The sequence below is a fragment of the Varanus komodoensis genome, unplaced genomic scaffold (assembly GCF_004798865.1).
Source record: "Varanus komodoensis strain SLA01 unplaced genomic scaffold, ASM479886v1 scaffold25, whole genome shotgun sequence".
Lineage (NCBI taxonomy): Eukaryota > Metazoa > Chordata > Lepidosauria > Squamata > Varanidae > Varanus > Varanus komodoensis.
Genome location: NW_025335661.1, coordinates 13,716,637 through 13,738,058, shown reverse-complemented (window position 1 = coordinate 13,738,058; position 21,422 = coordinate 13,716,637). Strand labels below are relative to the sequence as shown.

The window sequence follows — 21,422 nt, the reverse complement described above, 5'->3', positions numbered from 1 at the left end:
CACACCCACAAATTTCATGTAACACTTGAGCTAGAAGTAGGCACATGATAGATCACCTTTACAGATAGAGAGCTGGAAGTTTTGCGTAGATGGGCAAGGGTTTTCAGCTCTCAGCTGTTAGCAACCAATATTTTTTTTTCTTCCTAACTTAAGACATTTGGATAACTCATCAGTAGTAAGCCAGATATAAATATGTACTTGCACTTGTTCATGCAAGTGCAGCAAGTAATTATATATTATACTAAAAGTGGTATAATAAGAAAGTAATTATACCTTATACTGAGAGCAGTACAGGAGACAAAAAGGTATGATTCTGACATTATGAGAATGATCTTAGGTCAGGCGAACCTTTCTTTGCACATATAGTCCTTCATAGTCCAGAACCAATCTTGCTTGTTTACAACAGATTTAATCATAAAACTCATTTTGCAGTCTAAAAACCACATGTAAAATTAAAATTGATTTCTAATATTTTTACACCAAATTACTTCAGCTGAAGAAAGGAAAAAATTCAGGTAAATCAGAATCAGTGTGGTGTAATTATTAAGAGTGCAGAACTGGGATTCACACAATCTGGGTTCAAGTCCCTGCTCAGCCATAGAGCCAACTGGAAGACTTTGAGCCAGTCACAGACTTTCAGACCAGCCTTCCTCACAGGGTTGTTGTAGTAGGGAAAAGATTGAGAGCAGGAAGAGTACTATGTAAGCTGCTTTGAGTTCTTTGTATGGCAGAATATAACTCTAATAAATAAAAAATCATATAATCATAATTCATAGGATGTGAAATGCAATTTTAGACTACTTTTTCATTATGTAGATCATTAAATGGTAAAAGGACTGTGCAAGCTGCTTCCACAGAAATATGACAATAAAAGGTAAAAGTTTGCCCTTAAGTCCAGTCATGCCTGACTCTAGGGGATGGTGCTCATCCCCGTTTCCTAGCCGAGGGAGCCAGTGTTTGTCTGCAGACAATCTCCGTGGTCATGTGGCCGGCATGACTAAACACCGAAGTGCACGGAACACTGTTACCTGCCCACTGAAGTGGTACCTTTTTATCTACTTGCATTTGCATGCTTTTGAACTGCAAGGTTGGCAGGAGCTGGGGCAGAGCAACGGGAACTCATCCCGTTGTGCAGATTTGAACTGGCGACCTTTTGATCAACCAGCCCAGCAGCACAGCGGTTTAAACCACTGCGCCACCTGCATTCCTTATATAGGACAATAGTCATCCACAAATGCATCATGATGTGAATTTTTCTCCCATGCTGTCTTTCTTATGAAAACTCATACTACAGAAAACAAGTCTTTAACAAGGCCAGCTACACTGAATGTATGAGAATTCTTGATGTGCATTCTTTGCTTTTTTCAGGTTAATGGAAGGCCAGTAAGGATGCCTTGCCAAAGGGAACCCAACATCTTGTGGCAAAACTGCTCTAAAAGACTTCCAACAATTCATTACATACCATGGATATAATTTACAGACTGGGTTCAGAAAATATAATAACACATACTCATGGGTTGAGTATAAGATTGATGGGTTGTTGTTGTTTTATTTATTTATTATTTATTAAAACATTTTTATGCCGCCCCATTTGCCGAAGCCTCGGGGCGGCTAACAACAATAAATTAGAACCACATAAATAAAAATTAAAATATATATATTAGAATAATAATAATAATTTAAAATACACACACACACACAAACACACACACAATATAAAATAGGCCCCCGTGGCCAAATAAAATTCAATTGTTGAACCTGGCTGTTGAAACATGGGTACTGTCAAAACACAGTCAAAATGATAAACCATGTTGAACAACCCATTGCTCACAATGCAACAAGCTATGGGTCCTCTTCATGGGTTGTTCATGGTTAACAAGCCATGACTTGTTAACACAGTTAGGTTTGGGTAGCACAATAACCCACATTTCAAGAACAGCTCATGACTCAGCAACAACCCACACCCAGTCCCTGTGTGTGGGTTAGCATGCTGTCTGAACCCAGTTACAGACTTCCTCTGACCTTCTGCATTACTGAATGTGGAACAATATTGCTTTTTTAAAGGATATATAACTTCTATAAACTGCCCATACAAATCTGAAATGAGCTTTCCAACTCTACATTTTTGTGCCAATTGAATCACAGCCTTTCACTTCAATTTTCTTCTAGACTCAGGAAGTGAGCTCCAGGTTTCCCAATTGCACCTACACTCACATGTGAGTCACCTTCAGGTACTGAGAAAGCCAGTCTCTCAAGTTCTTGCTGGCCAAGACAATTCAGATTGGGAGTAAAACGATCAGAAGGCAGCACGCATTGATTGAGAGACTGATTTCCCCCTTCCTGCACATTAACAGATCTACCTGACTGAAATAACTTTTGCAAACTTCGATTCAAGACATGCATTGAAAACAAAAGAGGACTTTAGCATTCCGGGTGAATATGTGTTCTGGAGACTCAGCTACAAGTGGGGGAAAAACAAATGAAGAAGAGCATACATGACAGGTAATTGTTGTTGCTTTTTTAATTCTCTCAAAAGTATGCAATGTGGAAGCTGATCATTCAGGAACAAATTAACTTTTAATCTGAGCAAATTGTTTCTGTGTTTACACTTTCATTGTTCCATCACACATCGATAGCTCAAGTCTAGATTGATTTTGTTAAGGCAGTTGTAGAGCTAACAGACAAAACTCTTCTGCAAAGTGTATGAAAAAAGTTATAGGTTCAACTCACTCATTGTATAACAGAGTAGGATTCTATTATGAAATAAGGAACCTACATTTTTTAAAGCTGCTCTTAGATATGTTGGGTCTTGCTCAGCAAAAACAGAATGCAATTTAAGCTCTCTTAAGTTGTACTAATGAGACATAAGGAGTTTTGAAATCATGCTAGTACATGCCAGGTTAGAAATCTCTGAAAACTACCAAACAAGGGTATTAAACCTGCTTAGCCATGAATGCAGCTGGTAAGGCTACAGTCATATAAAAAGCAAAGAAACTTATTTCTGAGTAGGCAAGCCACATACTATTCCTTAGTAGGCTGCTTAACTGTGAGTTAAAGACTTGGGGAAAGTGTTTGAAGGTTCATCTTGCTTACTGATAAACTCAGAAACAACCACAACACTAAAGATTTGCAACTAAGCTGATGCTTAACACCTTCCCAGTCCTTTGAATATGTAAATATGTATTATACATGTACTCAATGCTGGAACTTTGGAAAGGTCACACATTGGCATGCTCATTGCTTTGCCTTATGCTTTTACAAAATTAACACAAATTACAAAATATGCTTTTACAAAATTAATCTTTCTACAACACAAAATTGAAACTGTATGCTTTTCAACTTCCATTTTGTTATTCCTTCAAAAACAGAACCAACATGTCCTGTGTGGTGCCTTTATTTGTGTGATATTTTGGTCATTCCTCTGTCTTCTGCTGCTAATTCTGGGGCTCTCTCTATTCTTCATAGCTTAATAGGCAGACTTTTTGCTCACCAGCTGAAGAGAACTAAATAGAAATACCCATGTTTGTGGGTTAGGGGGAAGGAAATTCAGTATTCATGAAAGCTGTCATTCATTCTCTTTGTGTCAGAGAAATTAAAGGGGTTGTTTCCATGTTCTTGGCAGCTTTTAACCTGCTGCTTTGCTTTCCCATCCCTCTTTCCGTGCTTTTTTTTCCCTATGGTTCCCTCCTTGCACACATTCATGCACAACAGTCACGGTGCCCAAACCACAGGTGCTTTCTTCCACTCCCAACCCTAAAGGAACACTACGCAGAGTTAACTCACCAGCCATACAGTTCCCCACGCATGTAGTAGCATGCAAGAGTGTCTGAGTTCCCAAGGTGCCCTGGCATTTTGGATTCCACTGTTCTCTGCAATATGCTACTCAGTTCACAAAGCCACTGGTCCATCCTATACGAAGCTTCAATCTGTTGGGATTCATTTACATCAGGAAAAGAACAGAGATCACTACAGAATGGCAGCCTGGGAAGAGGAGGCAAGTTTTTGTGCTGCGACTTCTTGAAATTCCTAAGTTTCTATTTATAATATAATTAGCACCACAATTGTGCAGAGTGGAGTAGTGTATTATTTTTAGGATAATTAGCATCACGGTAGAGTAGAATTTCAGTCTGCAAAACTGTAAAGAAGACAAGATGAGTATGAAGGGAAAGTGTAGGAATTGCAAGAACTTAGCCAAAACCCTAAGAGGTTTTTATTCCTTCTTAGGGCCAGGCTAGATATAATGGGGCAGCAATCCATCTATCCTTTTTGATAGGGTTTTTTTCTTTTAAGTATAGATTGCCAGGTAATCTGTACAAACTTTAAAATGGGAGCAAGGTTTTAAGAGGTCATTCCAGAAGCCAGGTCATAAGGTTTGTAGTGAAACATTACACTAGAAATGCTAATTGCTAATCAGATATCATATATTTGCATGAAGGGTGAGAATTCTGTCTGTGGAAATCCCCACATACCAGACACTTTCCTGCCAGTATATGATGGAGTAAAACCAATGTGCCCTTCTCATCCCACTTGTTTTTATTTTTTTTTTCCTTCCAGAAGCTGGAATTGCTACAAAATAGGCTTAGCTTGGTGCTGAAAACAGTCAGTTCAAAAGCATTGTTTGATACGATGCTTGGGGTTCAGACCTTATCTGTGTCTCCAGTCTTTTGGACCGCTTATTTGCTCTTTGCCACACTATCCATGACAGTCATTTTGCCATAGCGCCCAAGACAGTTTGTCAAATTACCAAATGCACCAAATAGACCAAAAAGGCTGCCTGCTTCTTAAGTAGAGCACTGCTGCTTGTAAGGCAGCAGACGCTTGTAGTGAGTGCTACTGTGCAACTACTTTACAATATATTTAAATGCAAAATATTTCTGTCTTGCATTCCATCTCCACTATGTACGTGATGAGTGGAGTCAATTGCCATTACTGACAGGTACCCAGGGTCAGCAAGGTCCTCTTCAGATTCTGAAGAAGAAGAGGACCTTGAGACAGTGGAGATGGAAGCTCTGAGAAACCAAGGTACAGGCTTCTGTAGTGCCTTCGAGGTTGCTGTCCCCAGGTTCCCAGGCTGACCAGAAGAGTGGAATGTTTTGGAAAAGGCTGGAAGAGGAGGAAGAGCCTTGTTTGTTCTCTGACCTCATGACGAGGCATTGTGTGAGATGAGCTTCCCAGCTAGAGGGCTTACATAGATCTCATCACCTAACCCTAAAACAGTAGAAGACCCTCTGAGGGTGGAGTCCCAGAGTCACTGAAAGGAAGCGTTTTTGAGAAAAGTCCCTAGTTTGGATTCAACAATCATTCTTAGTATGTACAGAGGCTTATCTTCCAGTTTACTAAGAAGCTTAGAGCATTGGTTCATCTTGCAGCTGTGAAGTGCCAGTAAACCATCTGTTTTGCAAACAGACTATCTAATGTTTAGAGCTTGAGGGCAAGAAGGGGAGGACTGTGCTGACAACAATGTGTTTCTGCAAGTTAACAAATAAAGTGTAAAAAAAAATAAAGCTTGTTTTGGGGTAATAGCTCATTTTCCAGTAACCATAACCGCACAGCTGTCCACACATATCTGTGGAGTATCCAACTCTTTCCATAAAGAAGAACACACAAAGACGGGAAGAGACTCTCTCCCTTCCTTAGCTGCCTGCTGGAAGCATATTCTCCTAGCCTGGCAGCTATAGTACAGAAGAACTGGAAGAAAACTGCTTCAATTAAAGTCATGGAACACAGTAAAGGCAAGCAGGGGTAGGTGAGTGCTCCTCTTCCCTCTTCCCGTGTATTTCTTTTCATGGGAAGAGTCCTTTCCCTACCCCCATTTGATATGTGAATGGGGCAGATATATGGGCACCTGCCCCATCATATCTTGTTTAGCCCTACGAAAGAATGGGGAGATTCAGGCAAGAAGCAGCCCAAAGAGGCTTTGATGTGTGAAAATATTGGAGGAAAAACACCACGAAACCCTAGAAATATTGACTGGCTAATTCTGATATAATATTATCATAGTTTATTTGGCTTAGGCAAAGGAAGGTATATTTCTTTCCCTTCCAGCCAAGCCTGTTCTGGTCCCTCAGTCAATATCAGGTTTAAAATAAAGCTATAAAACCCACTATTAACAAAGCTATCCATCCATGCTACTATACTATCTTAATAATCATCTAGAGAATTGGAGTTTTTTTGCAATGGGAGAATTAAAACAAATATTTATGTTGCTCTTGAAACAACAGGAGTTTCAGCACCAAAATTCCTTGCTGGAAGTAGTCTGTTCATATTTGATCAGAATGGGTAACTTGTGGCTCCCCAGATTCTATTGACTGCACCTCCCATCAGCCCCACCCATTACAGCCAATGCTGAGAGCCATTTGGTTTTACTCTATGCAGACCTAGTGATCAAAGACTTATTGTGTTTCCTATGACCATATTATTCAGTTTTTCATGTCTTCTTGTAGACATACTAAAGCTATAGTCATATAAAGGCAGGAGAGCTATCCCAAAGAAAGAAAAACGAAAACAAAAGTGATGATGGCAAATGTTCTCAAGTGGATTGACCACCAATCTCTATGGGCATCATGCATCAGAGGGTCCTGGCTACATAAACTCAGCAATGGGAGGTTGGCAAAACAAAGGAAGGTGACATTTGATCAGTTTGCAATGAGGACAGGGAGCAGAGAGAAACCATATCTGTAATTATTATTCTTATGATTTCTGATGCCTTTGGTCACCCTAATATGCAATCATACTGGAAGTACAAATCAAACCATTTGGGCTTCAGACTGGTATTATCAATTCTGCCTTTCAGTAGTTCTCCAGGGACTCTGACAAAGAATGGTCTTTCCCAACTCAGGTCAACATAATCCTTTTACACTGGTAAATGCCTTTGCATTGGAAAAGTTATGGACTAAATACAAAACCTTGTGCATGCAAACCATGTAATGTTCAATGTGAGCTAGTCTTTCCATGTAATGAATGCATAGTAGATAATGATATCACTATCCAATAGTGTCCACCAGTGTTTCCTACGTGCTACCTCCAGTATCAGAAGCAGTGTGCCCTTTATGTGACTTGCTAGGAAATATATGTGGGAGGTGCTGTTGCATTCATACCCAACTTGTAGATATCCCATGGTCACTGTGTGAAAAGGATGCTGGACAAGGTAGACCCTCCATTTGATTTGGCATGACTCTTCTTATCTTAATGTGTATGAAGATAAGATAAACCTTTCATCTGCCAGGTTTTTCTCTATAATGTGGATAGGCAGTGATCTGTTAGAAGGCAGCATATGACATATATTTGGGATTCCAGAAGTAACATTGTCTATGGAACCTCTTTAAATAACAAATGAAGAGCAGTATCGCCAGTGCTAGGATGAGAAATAACCAAAATTTGTATCAATTATGTTCAATAGAATTACTCATCTAAACACGGTATTTTCAATGTTTCACTTTCCACCAGTGTTGATTCTGGGAAACTAATCAAAGGGATAGAATAAAACAGCTATTCCAGATCTTAAGACAAACAGTAAGGAGATAAAAATGAAGAATGAATATCAGCACTGGAAAAGCCAATTTCTAGAGTTATGGAGATGTGGAGGAAATAAGGATTTCCTGCAATGTCATTCTGAATGATTTAGGTTTTGAGAGAAGAAAGACTAATTTTAGGACCTGGAACAACCATATGAAGCAAACTGATATCTGCTTTGAGGGTACTAAATGTGTAAGATGGTGTTCCACAAAGATGTAGAAATGGTAAATTTCTAAAGAAAGTTTCATTCAGTTTCAATGATATAGCTAAAGTTTCCAAGAGCAAAACAATATGGTTGCAGACTATTTTAGAAATACAGTAGTTGTAAAAACTGTGATAAAGAAAAGTTTTGAAAGTGGAACAATCCAGTTCTGTGTGCATTTCCTTGTAAAACCCATTCATCTCAGTGGGATGTATTTCTTCCTACATAAGAATCCAGTAGGACTGCAGAAGTAAAAGCAAATTACAAATTACTTTTGTTGGGTAGTTCTGGCCTAGAGGACAGACCCTGGTGGGTTTGTGAGTGTGCATTTTGGGAGGGGTAATCCAGGACAGGACCCTAATATAGTAGGGGTGGGGGTGGCTTTAACACTTTGCTCCAGGTCAGAAGCCCATTCATGTTTTTTGGATTACCAAAAGAAAAAGAGGATTCAACAGGGGGCAAAAGACTAAAGCCCCATAAACCCTGGTGCTTCTGATCCAGAGATGCAAAGCGGGGACACTGATTTTGTAATCAAAGATATAAGAAATCTGCACTAAAATCCGGATTATGCAGGAAAACCAATTATATCCTCACCATTAAAAATCTGGATTTTGAGCAGTAAGGTAATATTTGCAATGACCAAATATTATCTAGGAGGTCCAGAACATATTGCATTAACATGGAAACAGTACAAACAGGACCAAATGTGCTGTTGCCCTATTATGTTTTAATCTTTCTTTCTTCTTCTCTGCTTAAATATTTCATACAATTTTCATTGACTATTTCCAAACTCTTACATCTGTGGATTAAAATTTCAAATTTCAACCCCACAGAATCAATAGTATGCTTAAATTTCTTGAGTTATGTTAAAGAAATAAGGAAGGAACATTAATGCATTTAAGGAGGGAGAGAGAAGATAGGAGAAAGAAAGAATTAAGATGGTTAAAAAATAGAATGTCAGGGATTCCAGAATGTCTTTAAGAATAAATAAATTTTATTATTTTTTCTCTACAATCTAACATTAAAAAAGAATAAAGAGGAGATAGAAAAGGAAAATAATTTTTATTAGTAGTATATTCATTTCTTAAGGGGAGAAAAACCTTTCTGGATGTACTAGACCTCAGGATCATCCGGTGAAGTGGACTGGTGGGAAGGTGAGAAAAGAAAGCAGTTCTTCAAAGAACACATAATGGAATTATGGAATTCATAACTGCAGGACCCAGTGATGGCTTTAAAGGGGAGTTAGCCAAATTTGTGGAGGATAAAGTTATCTATAGCTACTATTATGATGGCTTTTTATTACCTCAAAAGACAGTGAACACCTGAATACCAGTTGCTGAGGAGATGAGTAACATGTACTGTGCTTAACTTACTGGACCCAACTATGCTTATGTCCTACCAGTGGGCTTACTGTGCATCTGAACTGCCACTTTGCAAACAGAATGTGTGACTAGATTGACCACTCATCTGATCCAGCATGACTATTCCTCATTGACCACAGGTTATTTTTCTGTGCGTGCATCCAATTATCCAGTTTTCATTATCTGAGATACGAGAGTCCCCGGAGTTGTGATTCAGTTTAGGGTTTCCACTGACCCCTCATCTGGACCTGTATCTGGCATGGTTCAGAGCTCACAACATACTAATTCTGAAATACCTTTCTACACCTCTGAAGTTTTTGTGGGTGGTTTTGTTTGTTTATTTGTGTTTTGGCCTTTGTCTAATTGTCTGAACCCAGATCGTCTGAGTCCCAGTCCCATGCTCTTAGCCACTACACCACACTGTCTCTCCATAATGTGCCCACCCCTGGTCTAAATGATTCAAAACAATGCAAGCTTAGCTTGGAAAAGCAAATAAAAGGTAGGAAGGGGAGGCAGACCGAGAATGGCATGGCTTTTATGCAATATTTCTGTTATCCCTACATAATCTTGATGGGTTTTAAATAGGTCAAATAATCCAGCTACCTAGTCATTACAGATATTACTAACCCATCATCCTGTATAGTTCCAGTATGTCTTGCCATCTATGATTCAGTTTCTTTTGTTGGGCTGTGTCACTCATATACACAAACCAGACTATCAACTTTAGTCACAACAAATTACACCACATATGCAGCAGTGTATACTTAACACTCATTTATTGCCTATGCCAAGCTCCCACTTTACTGATGCCAAATGCAGAGTAACACAATCTATAAAACACCTCTCTGTAAAAGTATTGGACTGCATTAAAGCTCTTACTGGAGCAGCAACCTTAGCCTCCCTGCTCCCAGCATTAGCCAATACCACTGCAAGCATCCGCGGACATCCCCGGCTGCAAGGATGGAAACATTTACTATAAATATATGATGGGTTTTAACTCAGGGAGCTGTACACACTTGGTTAGGACTACATGGGTTCAAATAGGGAAGGGTTTACATTGAAGGCACATCAGTGCTTTTATTGAAATATGTAATAAATTTGGACAAGTGACCATCGCAAGGCAACAACTTCCAGCTTCCAACTGTCTCCTACCTGGCATCCCCCAGATTTCCAAGACTATAAACCCATCATCCCTGTCAGCAAACACATCTGGAGGCTGCCTGACAGGGAAAGGCTGCTTAGAACATTGTACGAAAACATATAGAATAGCTCAGTGTTCACCATGTTGAGCTCCTTGGAAGAAAGCCCAAGTTCAAGTGTGCTGAATGTATGTATACGTAAGGCAAACAAGAGAAGAGAAGAAGAACAGGACCAAGTGAAGAATCGGGGCCACTATACAAACATTTGTATCCCAGTACATGTCAAACAGTTTTGGAAATGCACCTATCAGACAGCAGGGCTCCGAGAGGCTGCCAGTGTGTTCTGAACTTACAAGTCACATAAGTCACATAAGCTTGCTGGGTTGATGTCAAAGGCAAATGTTAAAAGGTGACAAAAATGTTTGGAGGCACATCTTGCTTAGTACAAAACAACCACCAACTGGGAAAGAAAAGTTGCTTGTTTCCAAACGCAATCTGTCATTTCATTCTGTGAAATCTTTAAGATTCTTGGTGATCTCCCACCAATTCCAACTTTTCCGGAAAAAAGGAAAAAAGTGGACCTAACACTAATCTCTAATAGGGACTATATCTTCGGGAAGTATGTTCAGACTGCCTTTCGGATATGGCCCCACAGTAAATTGGGATTTAAGTCTATTATGTCCTCACTTTGACTTCAAGGTGTAAAAGTTATCCTCTTCCCTCTTATTTAAATTTCGATTGCCTTTACAGCCTTTTCCGGGTTTCATATGGCATCTTTTCATGCCATCATAATCTTGTTTCCAGAATCTTCCAGGTACTTGCACCTGCTTGCAACACACTGTGGATTAGATTGCATAGGGAAGCTGATGTCAGTGTTTGGGAGGACTAAATGAACTGTGGGTTCCATAAACAGTTCAACCTGACTCTTCTTCTTTTGGGCAGAAAGCCATAACTTCACATCCATGCTAATCAAGTCTGAACTACTAGTGACAGACCAGAAAAAGAACTTGGGGTTGTAGTAGATACTTGAAATGAAGGTGTTGATTCAGTGTGTGGATGCTGTGAAAAAGGTAAAATCCATGTGGGGGATTGGTAGGAAACTAACTAAAAATAAAATTGCCTCTATTCTAGTGCCCTTATACAAATATACTTCATGACTGCATTGTGTACAGTTCTAGATAAAGCACTTCAAAAAGATATTGTAATGCTGGAGAAGACACAGGAAAAAATCAACAGGTATGATCAAAATAATGGCATAAATACCCTATGATGGCATCTGAGCCATTTATCTTACAACATGTAGGACATACTTAGAAAAAAGTAAAAGGACATATGATAGAGCTATATAAAATTATTCACTATGCTAGAAAGAGGTTTTTTTCCTGCTTCTATAGAAACATAAACCAGACTTAGCTAATATAGCTGAATGGTCAGAGACTCAGGGCAGAGGAAAGGAAGCACTTCACGTAGAGCTAAGTTGAACTATGGAAGGTGCTACCACAAGATGCATTCATGGCCACCAACTGGTAAAGTTTTCAAAAGGACTTAGGCAAAGGAAAACCCTGGTTTGTTAACCAAAAACAACCCAAAAAGACAACCCAAGAGAACCTTGGATTGTTTAAACAGGGCTGGCTGTTACTTGTGGAACTGTGGACCTAGAATCCTGGGTTGTTTGTGAGTTGTTTCACCAGGTTATAAAGGAATGAGTGTTTTTTTTTTTATCTTCCTACATTCCTGTGCTACAGCACCACTAAGACATTTGTGATACAAGAACAAAGCAGGCAACAGAAGAGGGATATAGGAAACAATATTTTTCAATCATCTGCCAGACAAAATCTAGTTAGGGCAACAAACCATGGGTTAAATTAACCATGAATTTGTCACATGTGATACACTTCAAGGTGTGTGTGTGTGTGTGTGTGTGTGTGTGGTTTTTGTTTTTTCTTTTCTTTTTTTTTTTTGCCAAGCATAACTTCTAGTCCCTGCTCCTCAGCTATTTTCCCTGTCCTACCTCTGCTAGCCACTTGTTCTCATTACCCGTAATATGACTCCATTTCTCAAGACACATCAGTGTTTCCTTTCTTTTAATTTGATCTTGTAAAAGTCTCCTAGAAAACTAATGAATACATCCAAAACTCTTACCAGCAAAATAAGATGTAAATTTGCATTCATCGTGATTTCACCTCATTGCTATTATGTAAAACAAGCAGGAGGCATCACCCCAGCAGCTGCTTTACAGTCCTATTCCAAGTGTCCTAGCAGAAGGCTTATTGTTGGGAGCTGACTGGACTTGCTTAGGGATATGCTTGGAAGCATATAAATTATAACCTTTCCCACTGTATATTTAGATAGAATAATGATTTAAGGTTTTAAGCCTTCCAAGTAAGACACATAATGGCCACAACTCACTGCTTAAGTACCCTTACACACGAACTGCTCTCTCCTTTCACAGATTGTCATAAATAATCCAATAATAATGTGACATATGAAAGTTCCTTTTTGCTATCCTAAGACTGGATGCATACTGAGAGACCAGCTCACCTAGTAGCCAGTGATCCCTTACAGAATCTCACCTCTCTGCAACAGAAATATTGACCCACTGTATTCTTTACAGATACAGACAAAATGCAAAGCATTTTGAAAAATGAAAAGCTGTTGTGTATGCAAGCATCAAAATCCTGTTTCTAGCCAAGTTCAGATTAGCTGCGCTTCCCTCTTACGTGCACACTGGCACAAGTGTATTGCTCTCATGTAAGACATGAACCAGCTTAGAAAAACTGGCCACGATGAGCAAAATGTGGCAAGTCGAAGCTAAGTAGGATAGTGATGATTCACAGAATCAAAGCGGGAAATTCCAGAAAAGTCATCTAAATCGTTTCCTTATCCTGTTTTGTTTTTTCCTTGAAGAATTCCAGGTAGAGGTAAAAATATTCAGTTGTTTCTCTTTCAGTTCAAGGGTCAAATTCAGTTTTGGAGATGCTCCATTCCAACAGTGAGTTAAGCCAAAAGCAAAAGGATTTAGTCAAAAAAAAAAAAAAAAAAACCCGCATATAGCAGTGCAAAGCTCTTACTGCCAGGAACTAAGACTTATGAGAGTCATTTCAACCTATTAGAATTGGGGAGATGCATAAAAATCAGGAAACCACCCTAGGAAACCTTAAAGTCACTTAGATTCAATGCTATTAACCTTTTTTCAGTAGCCTTGGTAAACCGCTCAAGTGAGAAAGCTCTGTTGGCAATGCCAATATTGAAACTGTTTCATATACCTTGATTCTTCTCTGTTGGGAAAGAAAAGCAAGTATGTGGCAAAAGAGGAAACCTAAAGAGGAAACCTATATTTTACCATTAGAGAAAGTTGTTACCTACAACAGAAACAAGGCAGGACAACAAGCTGGGAGTATGGGCTGGTTTTCTCTCTGTTCAGTCTCATATAGACCACAGATGCATGATATCAATTGTTTTCTATACAAGTCCAACCCTCTGACTTTCACAACTAAAGATAAATTATGTACTGAAGTTCATTCCTATATTAAGGGCAATACACAAATCCGTAGGATAAAGTGACCCATAGGATAATTTGAACAGAACTGCTATTATCCCTCTGTTCATTCCCTTACCCAGCTATTCAAAGACATCACTGTTGACATTGATTTATTTGGTTACTGTAAATATTTTCATTTCCTATATTTTTCAGAAATTAAAACTTGCACAACCCATGATGTACCCCAGATCAATTGCCACCAGCGTGTCTCCTGAAAAGCATTTGACCTGCAAATCAACAATAATAATGGGGTCTAACAAATCATATGTGAAGCTTTCAGGTAATTAATATATGTTTTAAAAAAACAGGAATTACCAGTACAATATTTTATAGAGGATTTAATAAAATACACAGTTATATCTACTTTTTCATTACAGCCCTGTAAGTTTCATATAACTTATAACAGCATTATAATGGTGCGATCTGATTCTTTTAATCCCTATCTAGTACTGATACTATGCACTTATCAGTTTTAACTTGCTGGTCTTCTAGCAAAAGGAGCCATATAGATTTGTAATTATAATAAAATAATAATTAGAATTAATCTGTGAAATTCCTGTGATTAAGGCCCATATCAGTCTTAATTTTAAAAAAAAAACCTAAAAACTAACTAAAATGTTCATACCAGCTTCTACCTATGTGCACTTCCTTTGTTCCTCAGCCTGTTTGGTTAACATGAAGTCATTAATTATAAATACTGTGTTTTATATGTGAATTGAATTCAGAACTGAGGTTTATTTGCCCAATTTAAGTAAAATTAAGCTTCCCCACAAGTTTGAACATATTCTTTTACTTCTAAAGACAATGCAGGTACATAAAGTCAGTCAAACCCTTTAATTAGCTCCCTGTTAAGAGTCTCCACTTTTATTAGAGTTAGCCTTAAAGAAACAATCATGAAACAGATGATTTGAGCAAGTTAGAAAAGTACCTCTTTCCTACTTCCATGTATCTGGTGTTAAAAACATACAAACAAAAGTCCAGAGTGGCAAAATGGTAGGGCAGCCTGCTGGAAGAACGTGTTTCTTTGTTTAATTTCGATACTGCCCAATACCTGAAGCTATCTAGACAGTTTACCACAATCATGCAAAACATAGACTAAAATGGACAGAAGCAGGGGGGAGATCATGTATGCAGACTTCTAGTGAAGGGAAGGTAGGATAGACCTTTATAATATAACAAAAATAAATAAATAAATAAATAAATAAATAAATAAATAAATAAATAAATAAGAGCTCCACCTTTAAAGGCCAACTATGAGCTTTCCTGTTGCTGGGTGGTATACTAAACTTTGGGCAACCCCAGCCTGGGGATGATGGCCTTGAATCCAGACTCCAGATTCCCTCTTCCCAAACAAAAAGCACAAGCAAACCAATGCTGATAAGACTAATTATTTGTTTGTAAATGGGTAGGCATGTAGATCCTCGTCTACAAACTGCTGCATTCATGGATAGCTGGAGGTTTGCCGCAACTTCTTGGCGGGCTTTGATCCATGGTTAACATTCCACATATGCCTTCTGTGGTGAAGTGGTCTATTCCACTTCAATTTGATGAGGAAAGAGGTCCTAAAAGAAGGGTGGCTACTCTGTGGCACAGATGGAGGGAATTTGTCACAGGGTGATGTGTGAGGCTAGTATTGGACTAGACTTAGGGTTCGCCTGATTCTCCAGTCCTGCACAGTTGCCTGCTTCCTGGAGCAGCAGACCAAAAAACATCACCATCCAGAGTGGGTGATATCCTACATATCCTCAAACATACACTCTCATACTTTTGCCCAACACATGTCCTTCTTCCTTGGAAAATGTCCAGAGGAAGAGACTTCACAGTTCCCTCAGGCAGCTTATTCTGCTGTTCACCTGATGTTTAAATATATGAACACAGCACATATGTCCCAGCCTAACATTTCCATCCACCCTCTTTGTGTCTCCTAGGGCTCATCCCAACAAGCCCTTGCATGCAGACAGGAACTTAGTCATCTGCATCACTAAGCATATTTGTGCAGCTGGCTTGAGTTGTCCTTCGAGACAAGATATGCCCTGCCACCCCATTGCTAGAACTGTGGTCTGAACCCTATTGTGTAGAGTACAAGCATGCACTAAAGAATTTTCTTGAATTACTAGTACTGCCAAAAAGCACATGAGAAAACGCCTCCTCCACCCATATTTACAACTTTATCAACTCACCAATACCCGTAAGAGCAGCCCTGCCGGATCAGGCCAAACATCTACCAAGGCTTGCATACAGTTCCTACCAGTGAGGAACCAGATATTCTTGAAAGCTCAGAAACAGAGATTCTAGCAGTGGACTTTTCCTGGTGTTGCTGCTCAGCTACCTGCATTCAATGCTTACCAATTCTCAAGAGAGAGCCTACCATCCATCCTGACAAATAAGTATTTTTCTACATCGAATCACAGAGTTGAAATAGCTACCTAATCCAACCCCCGCATCCTACTCAGGGCAGATTCTCATGCAACTAATGTCCCTAACAGATGCCCACCTAGAATTCATTGTCAAACAGCTGTTACATTTAGGAAGTTTTACCTGAAGCTAAGGCAACATAATCTTCCTTGGCATTTCCACCCATTATCTCTAGTCCTTTTCTCTGTAGTGATTGCTCAGTGATTTGCTCCACAATTACTCAGTCTTAAATTTATTATGCAAGCAATGAATGTGAGTACAGACAGACACTACTTCTGGATCCTTTCTGCTCATAGTAAATCCTGGGGGGATAGCTTTTAATTGGTATCAGTCATATTATGGTCTGGAGACATGTAAGGCATCCACCATGTTGAAGCTAAGGAAGTCCAGAGCTTGGAGAGGTAACCCCCTGGGAACCACATTGAGTTCCACAATGGGAGGAAGGTAGGAGATAAATATAATCAATAAATAACAATTCAGATGTGTAAACTACTTGTTACTTTTGAAGGATACCATTTTGCCAAAACCCCTCTCCCCCAGCGTCTCATCCTATTTAGTTCGATTTAGGACTATGCCAGATATAAAAGTACCAAAGGACTCCTCGCATAATTCCTGTGCAGGAGTGTCAGCAAGATCACCAGCCTCTCACTCAGCACAGGTCATCATACTGGGCAACAAAAGCAGTTTCTGTGCCAGAACTGAAAAGAACAGTTCGTCAGTGTGCCCTCCAGTAAGGGATGGACTGGGACATGTTGGGATAGTCCAATGGTTTTCATGGAGTCCATGAAATCCTGAGCTGCCCAAGATAGGGTACTCTCCCCATGGGTGTTATTGTCCTCAAAGAACCTACAGGTTCTTTTGGGGGGGGGGGCTCAGTATTGCCATGTAGACCACTTCTGTCAGCTCAAAAATAGAATCTGTTGAGCGGGGGGGGGGGCGAATAGCACTCAACAGAATCACTAATCACTAGATGGCTTCCTGGCTTTTGGGCAGCATAAAAATGAAATAATAGCTAAATAACCTGTCCTGCTGTCAGATCTGGAGAGGAAGAGAGACTGGGGGGAGGGGTTGCTATAGGCCACAACAACAGCCCCTCCCCAGCCTTCAGGTCCTCCTTGATGCTGAACCAAGTACTTCTGTGAGCATGGCTAGGAAAGACTCACACACCCCTATTCACCCACCCAGGGTTCATGACAGATGAACTCATGACAGATAATCCACCTTATCCACAAGTCATGAATGAGGGAACCCTTGCTCTAAGCCGACATGGCATTCATAAAGAGCATCCAGTAATCTGAGAGCAGGCAGGCAGGCAGGGTGACCACCAGATCTGTAGATGTGAGAAGGGCCAGAATGTGGCACAGCCTTTAACTGACTGGGCCATCTCGCCTTTCCCTGACTAGCCCTCCTCCCAACATCGTATCTCCCACTACCCATCACTACACTAATTGGAGCCCCCACAGATCTCCTCACTTCCCCCCATGTGTTCCCACCATGAAACATATTCAAGCTCTTGGGATACAAGAAATAATCCTCAGCCCCACCAAGGACTGTAAACAAATCAACAGACATGATGTTGGGGATGGCCCTTGCATCTCCCTGCAGTACTGTTTCACCTCCCCATGTCAGAGTGGCTTCTGGGCATGGCGGGCTCAAATTAGTAGCTGACCCAGGAAAGTTGTTTGCTCTTTCTTCTGCTCTGCTACTGCTGGTGAGATGTTCCTTAGAGCAGAAAAAACAGGAGCAAACAGGCAGGCAGCAATCCAGGACAGGACCCCACGGCCAGGAGCCAGGATCCCCCTTTGGACGTTCAAGGTGACAACTGTTTCTTTGCAAAACTCTTTTTTCTCCAAAGTATAGCCAGTAAGCACAAACACCAGAAAATGAGTCTCTGAGCATGTGCAGAGTGGCTTGTTGAATTCAATCTAGCAACAACTTCTAAGAATTCTTCCTTTGAGTTTTCCTGGGTGCCCTCCCTCTCCAAGGATCCTTTGGGAGGCAGGCAGGCCTCTTCTCTATATGTTATTTGGCTAGCCCTTTTCTTTCAACATCACATCATGGGGTTAAATGTGGTACCAGGCTCAGCTGGTTCCTGTTCCACATCCCCTCCCATCAGTTGTGGATTCTGGCTATTCTGAGTTCACCTGAACACCTGGAGAGGGCAGCCTTGGGATAAGCCCTTCCACTTCCCCCATTTCAGTATCTGGAGTCTTCTGTTCAGGGCCCCTCTTGTTCCACATTTGATAAGTCCAGAACTACCTGTCCTTGGAACACGTGCCAAGAATAACCATCCTTTTTATTCTCAACATTCAAAGATAGAAAGCTGACCTGCCAATCCTGGCATATGAATAGCTACAATTTTTAACCAACTTAGATTAATATTATTATTGATATCATTTCTATACTGCCACTTAGCCAGGTCTCTCTGGGCAGTTTACAACAATACAATGATGACTTTTTTCCCTCATCATTCCTATAGATCATCATCCTCTGAGTCAAGACATCAGTATTTTATCCAATTATTCACAAGAACTACCTGGGAATTCTACCAACAATGAATTTACTACAATTGTTTTACCTGTTCTTTACCTCATCATATTTCTGGCGAGTATCTTACTGAATAGTTTGGCAGTATGGATTTTCTTCCACATCAGAAACAAGACGAGCTTCATTTTTTACCTCAAAAACATTGTGGTTGCAGACTTGTTGATGACGCTAACATTTCCATTTAAAATTATTCAAGACTCAAGACTGGGGCCATGGCACTTCAACTTTTTTCTGTGCCGGTATACAACTGTTTTGTTTTATGCCAACATGTACACTACCATAGTGTTTCTTGGACTCATTAGTGTTGACCGATATCTCAAAGTTGTGAAGCCATTTGGAGATTCCCGGATGTACAGCATCACTTTCACCAAGATTCTGTCTGCATGCGTGTGGATTGTCATGACGTTTTTAGCCCTGCCAAATATAATCCTTACAAATGGATACCCAACTAGGAAAAATGTGGGTGACTGCTTAAAACTCAAAAGTCCTTTGGGAGTCAAATGGCACAAAGCTGTCCTTTACATCAATAACAGCATGTTCATCATTGTACTCGTGGTATTAATAGGATGCTATATTGAAATATCAAAATATATCTACAAAACAAGCAAACAATTTATCAGCTCTTCCAGTCGCAAAAGGAAGCACAACCAAAGCATAAGGGTGGTGGTAGCCGTATTCTTTACTTGCTTTTTACCATATCATTTGTGCAGAATACCTTTTGTTTTTGGCCATCTAGATAAGATTTTAGATGATTCAGCACACAAAATCCTGTACTACTGCAAGGAAATAACTCTTTTCCTATCTGCATGCAACGTATGCCTTGATCCAATTATCTACTTTTTCATGTGTAGATCATTTTCACGACGGTTGTTCAGGAAATCAAACATGCGAACAAGAAGTGAAAGTATTAGGTCTCTTCAGAGTATCAGAAGATCAGAAGTACGCATATATCATGAATACCCTGATCTGTGACATTATTGTCATTTGTACCAGTATATTTGATAAGTGTAAATAATAAAATATTGTTTGATTACACTTGTTTCAACTTTATTTGACAAAAGCAATATTTGCATTGACCAGGCTTGTGCAGTCCCAGAGGGGCCCCAGCTGCCTAGTTTTGCCCCCAGAACATGTTGGCCATGAGCTGACACACAAAGCCGAGCTGACGCACAATCCCAACCAGCCAATGGTGGGCTGCTGTTCAGAAGTCACAATTCATGCCCAGCAAGGATAATTGTGCTAATTAGGCTGCAGATGCAGGAAGGGAAAATCATCCACCATGACTTATTTTTTGCCTATGATTGTGCAAACCCACCCATGCTTTCCGTGTTACCAAGCATACAAGGGAAGCACGCAAAATACAACATAATAACCCTTATGTGTGATGAATGAGACAGAACTTTGACCAGACCTTTTAGAAAAGTTATACTGTGCCACCTAGTGGAGAAAAGTGTGCTTTGCATATAGTACTAGGTACCTTAAAGATCTCAATTGCCTCTGAACAGACTGACATTGATAATGCTATCGTGATCATATCTGTCCAACAGGGAGTGTACAAGACCTAACCTGGAATCAAAATTAGTCCAGGCACAATGCTCCTAAATTTGGTCCCTTTTAATGCCCCAGCTCACAACAGTGTATGTACTGTTCTCATCCATCTGAGATACTTAAAGCTCAATCCTATGCAAGTTTGGACAGAAAAAAAGACCTACAACTGTAAACTTGAATAAGATTGTGCCCTTAGTGAACTCTAGCTCAATCACAGGCTATCTGCCAGGATAACTATATATGCTGCCCCTCCTGAAAGGACAAAATACTAATAAGAATTAAATCAAGGTAGCATCCAGCTGAGCTATACCCCTTAATTTTATTTGTTGAATTATTTACATGAGAAATATTAATATGAAATAGTACAACACAAGATTTTTTTATTGAACCTTAATGAAAGTCTTAAAAGAACAGGAGATTAGAACATGTGATTTGGGTGTTGTCCAACAACCAAACTATAAAAATAAATATAATGAACTTCAGTTATATTGTACAGCCAAAAGGTGGCAATATATTTCTGTTAATGTAATATAAAACTGACATTTCTAGAACATTTGTATCAACGACACTATGACAGATGCAGCTAAGAAATCCCTGTGCAGCATTTAACTCTCACAAACATATTTCTGAAGTTCCATATAAAAATAAATATTTAAATATCCAAAATGACAGTTTTTTGTTTTTATGAAATTCCTACACTGTTAACCCGATGGAATTAAAAGAATCATTTAAAAGAAAGGGTGTGGATTTTCACATTATGAACAGTAACTACCGGTGGCTATGAGTAAGGTTGCTGGGCAAATAGGGGGCTAGAAGATAGTCCTCTCTTTGAAGGTGTCTCAATAAATGTGAGTAGAAGCTGCCAAACAGGTAGTTATCTTACAGGAATTAACCTGGAGAACTATATTTCAACAGGGTGAAAAGAATAAGTTGGATGTTAGCAGCAAATATATTGGGACCCTTTTGGAAAAATGAGAGTCGAAACCTTCGTGCTCATGGTCAAAAACCCTGGCTCCAGCAAGACTGTATATTGAATTTAACAGATCAAGTCACATAAGTAAGCTTCAGATAATATTGACACTGAAGAGATGAGCAGGAAGTATGCCAAAGTCTTCCAGGGGTCAATATGATCAAAAAGCTGTCATAAAGCTGTC

The 21,422-nt window shown here is 39.7% G+C and overlaps 2 protein-coding genes across 2 annotated transcripts in view; one reads left to right on the top strand and one right to left on the bottom strand.

Moving 5' to 3' along the window:
- The window catches only part of MED12L (mediator complex subunit 12L), a 204,382-nt gene that overhangs the window by 87,849 nt on the left and 95,111 nt on the right, over positions 1-21,422 (bottom strand). The window lies entirely within an intron of this gene.
- Positions 5,656-19,692, top strand: GPR87 (G protein-coupled receptor 87). The gene is made up of 3 exons (XM_044432965.1): positions 5,656-5,742; positions 13,912-14,038; positions 18,653-19,692. Exons 2-3 carry the CDS (start codon positions 13,933-13,935, stop codon positions 19,690-19,692), a joined length of 1,146 nt encoding a protein of 381 aa, XP_044288900.1. The 5' UTR covers positions 5,656-5,742; positions 13,912-13,932.

Excerpts from the sequence above, each read along its gene's own strand:
- GPR87 (XM_044432965.1), top strand. The coding sequence starts at position 13,933 with ATGATGTACCCCAGATCAATTGCCACCAGCGTGTCTCCTGAAAAGCAT. Across the intron at positions 14,039-18,652 it reads ATCATATGTGAAGCTTTCAG|ATCATCATCCTCTGAGTCAA; the intron begins GTAATTAATATA and ends TCATTCCTATAG.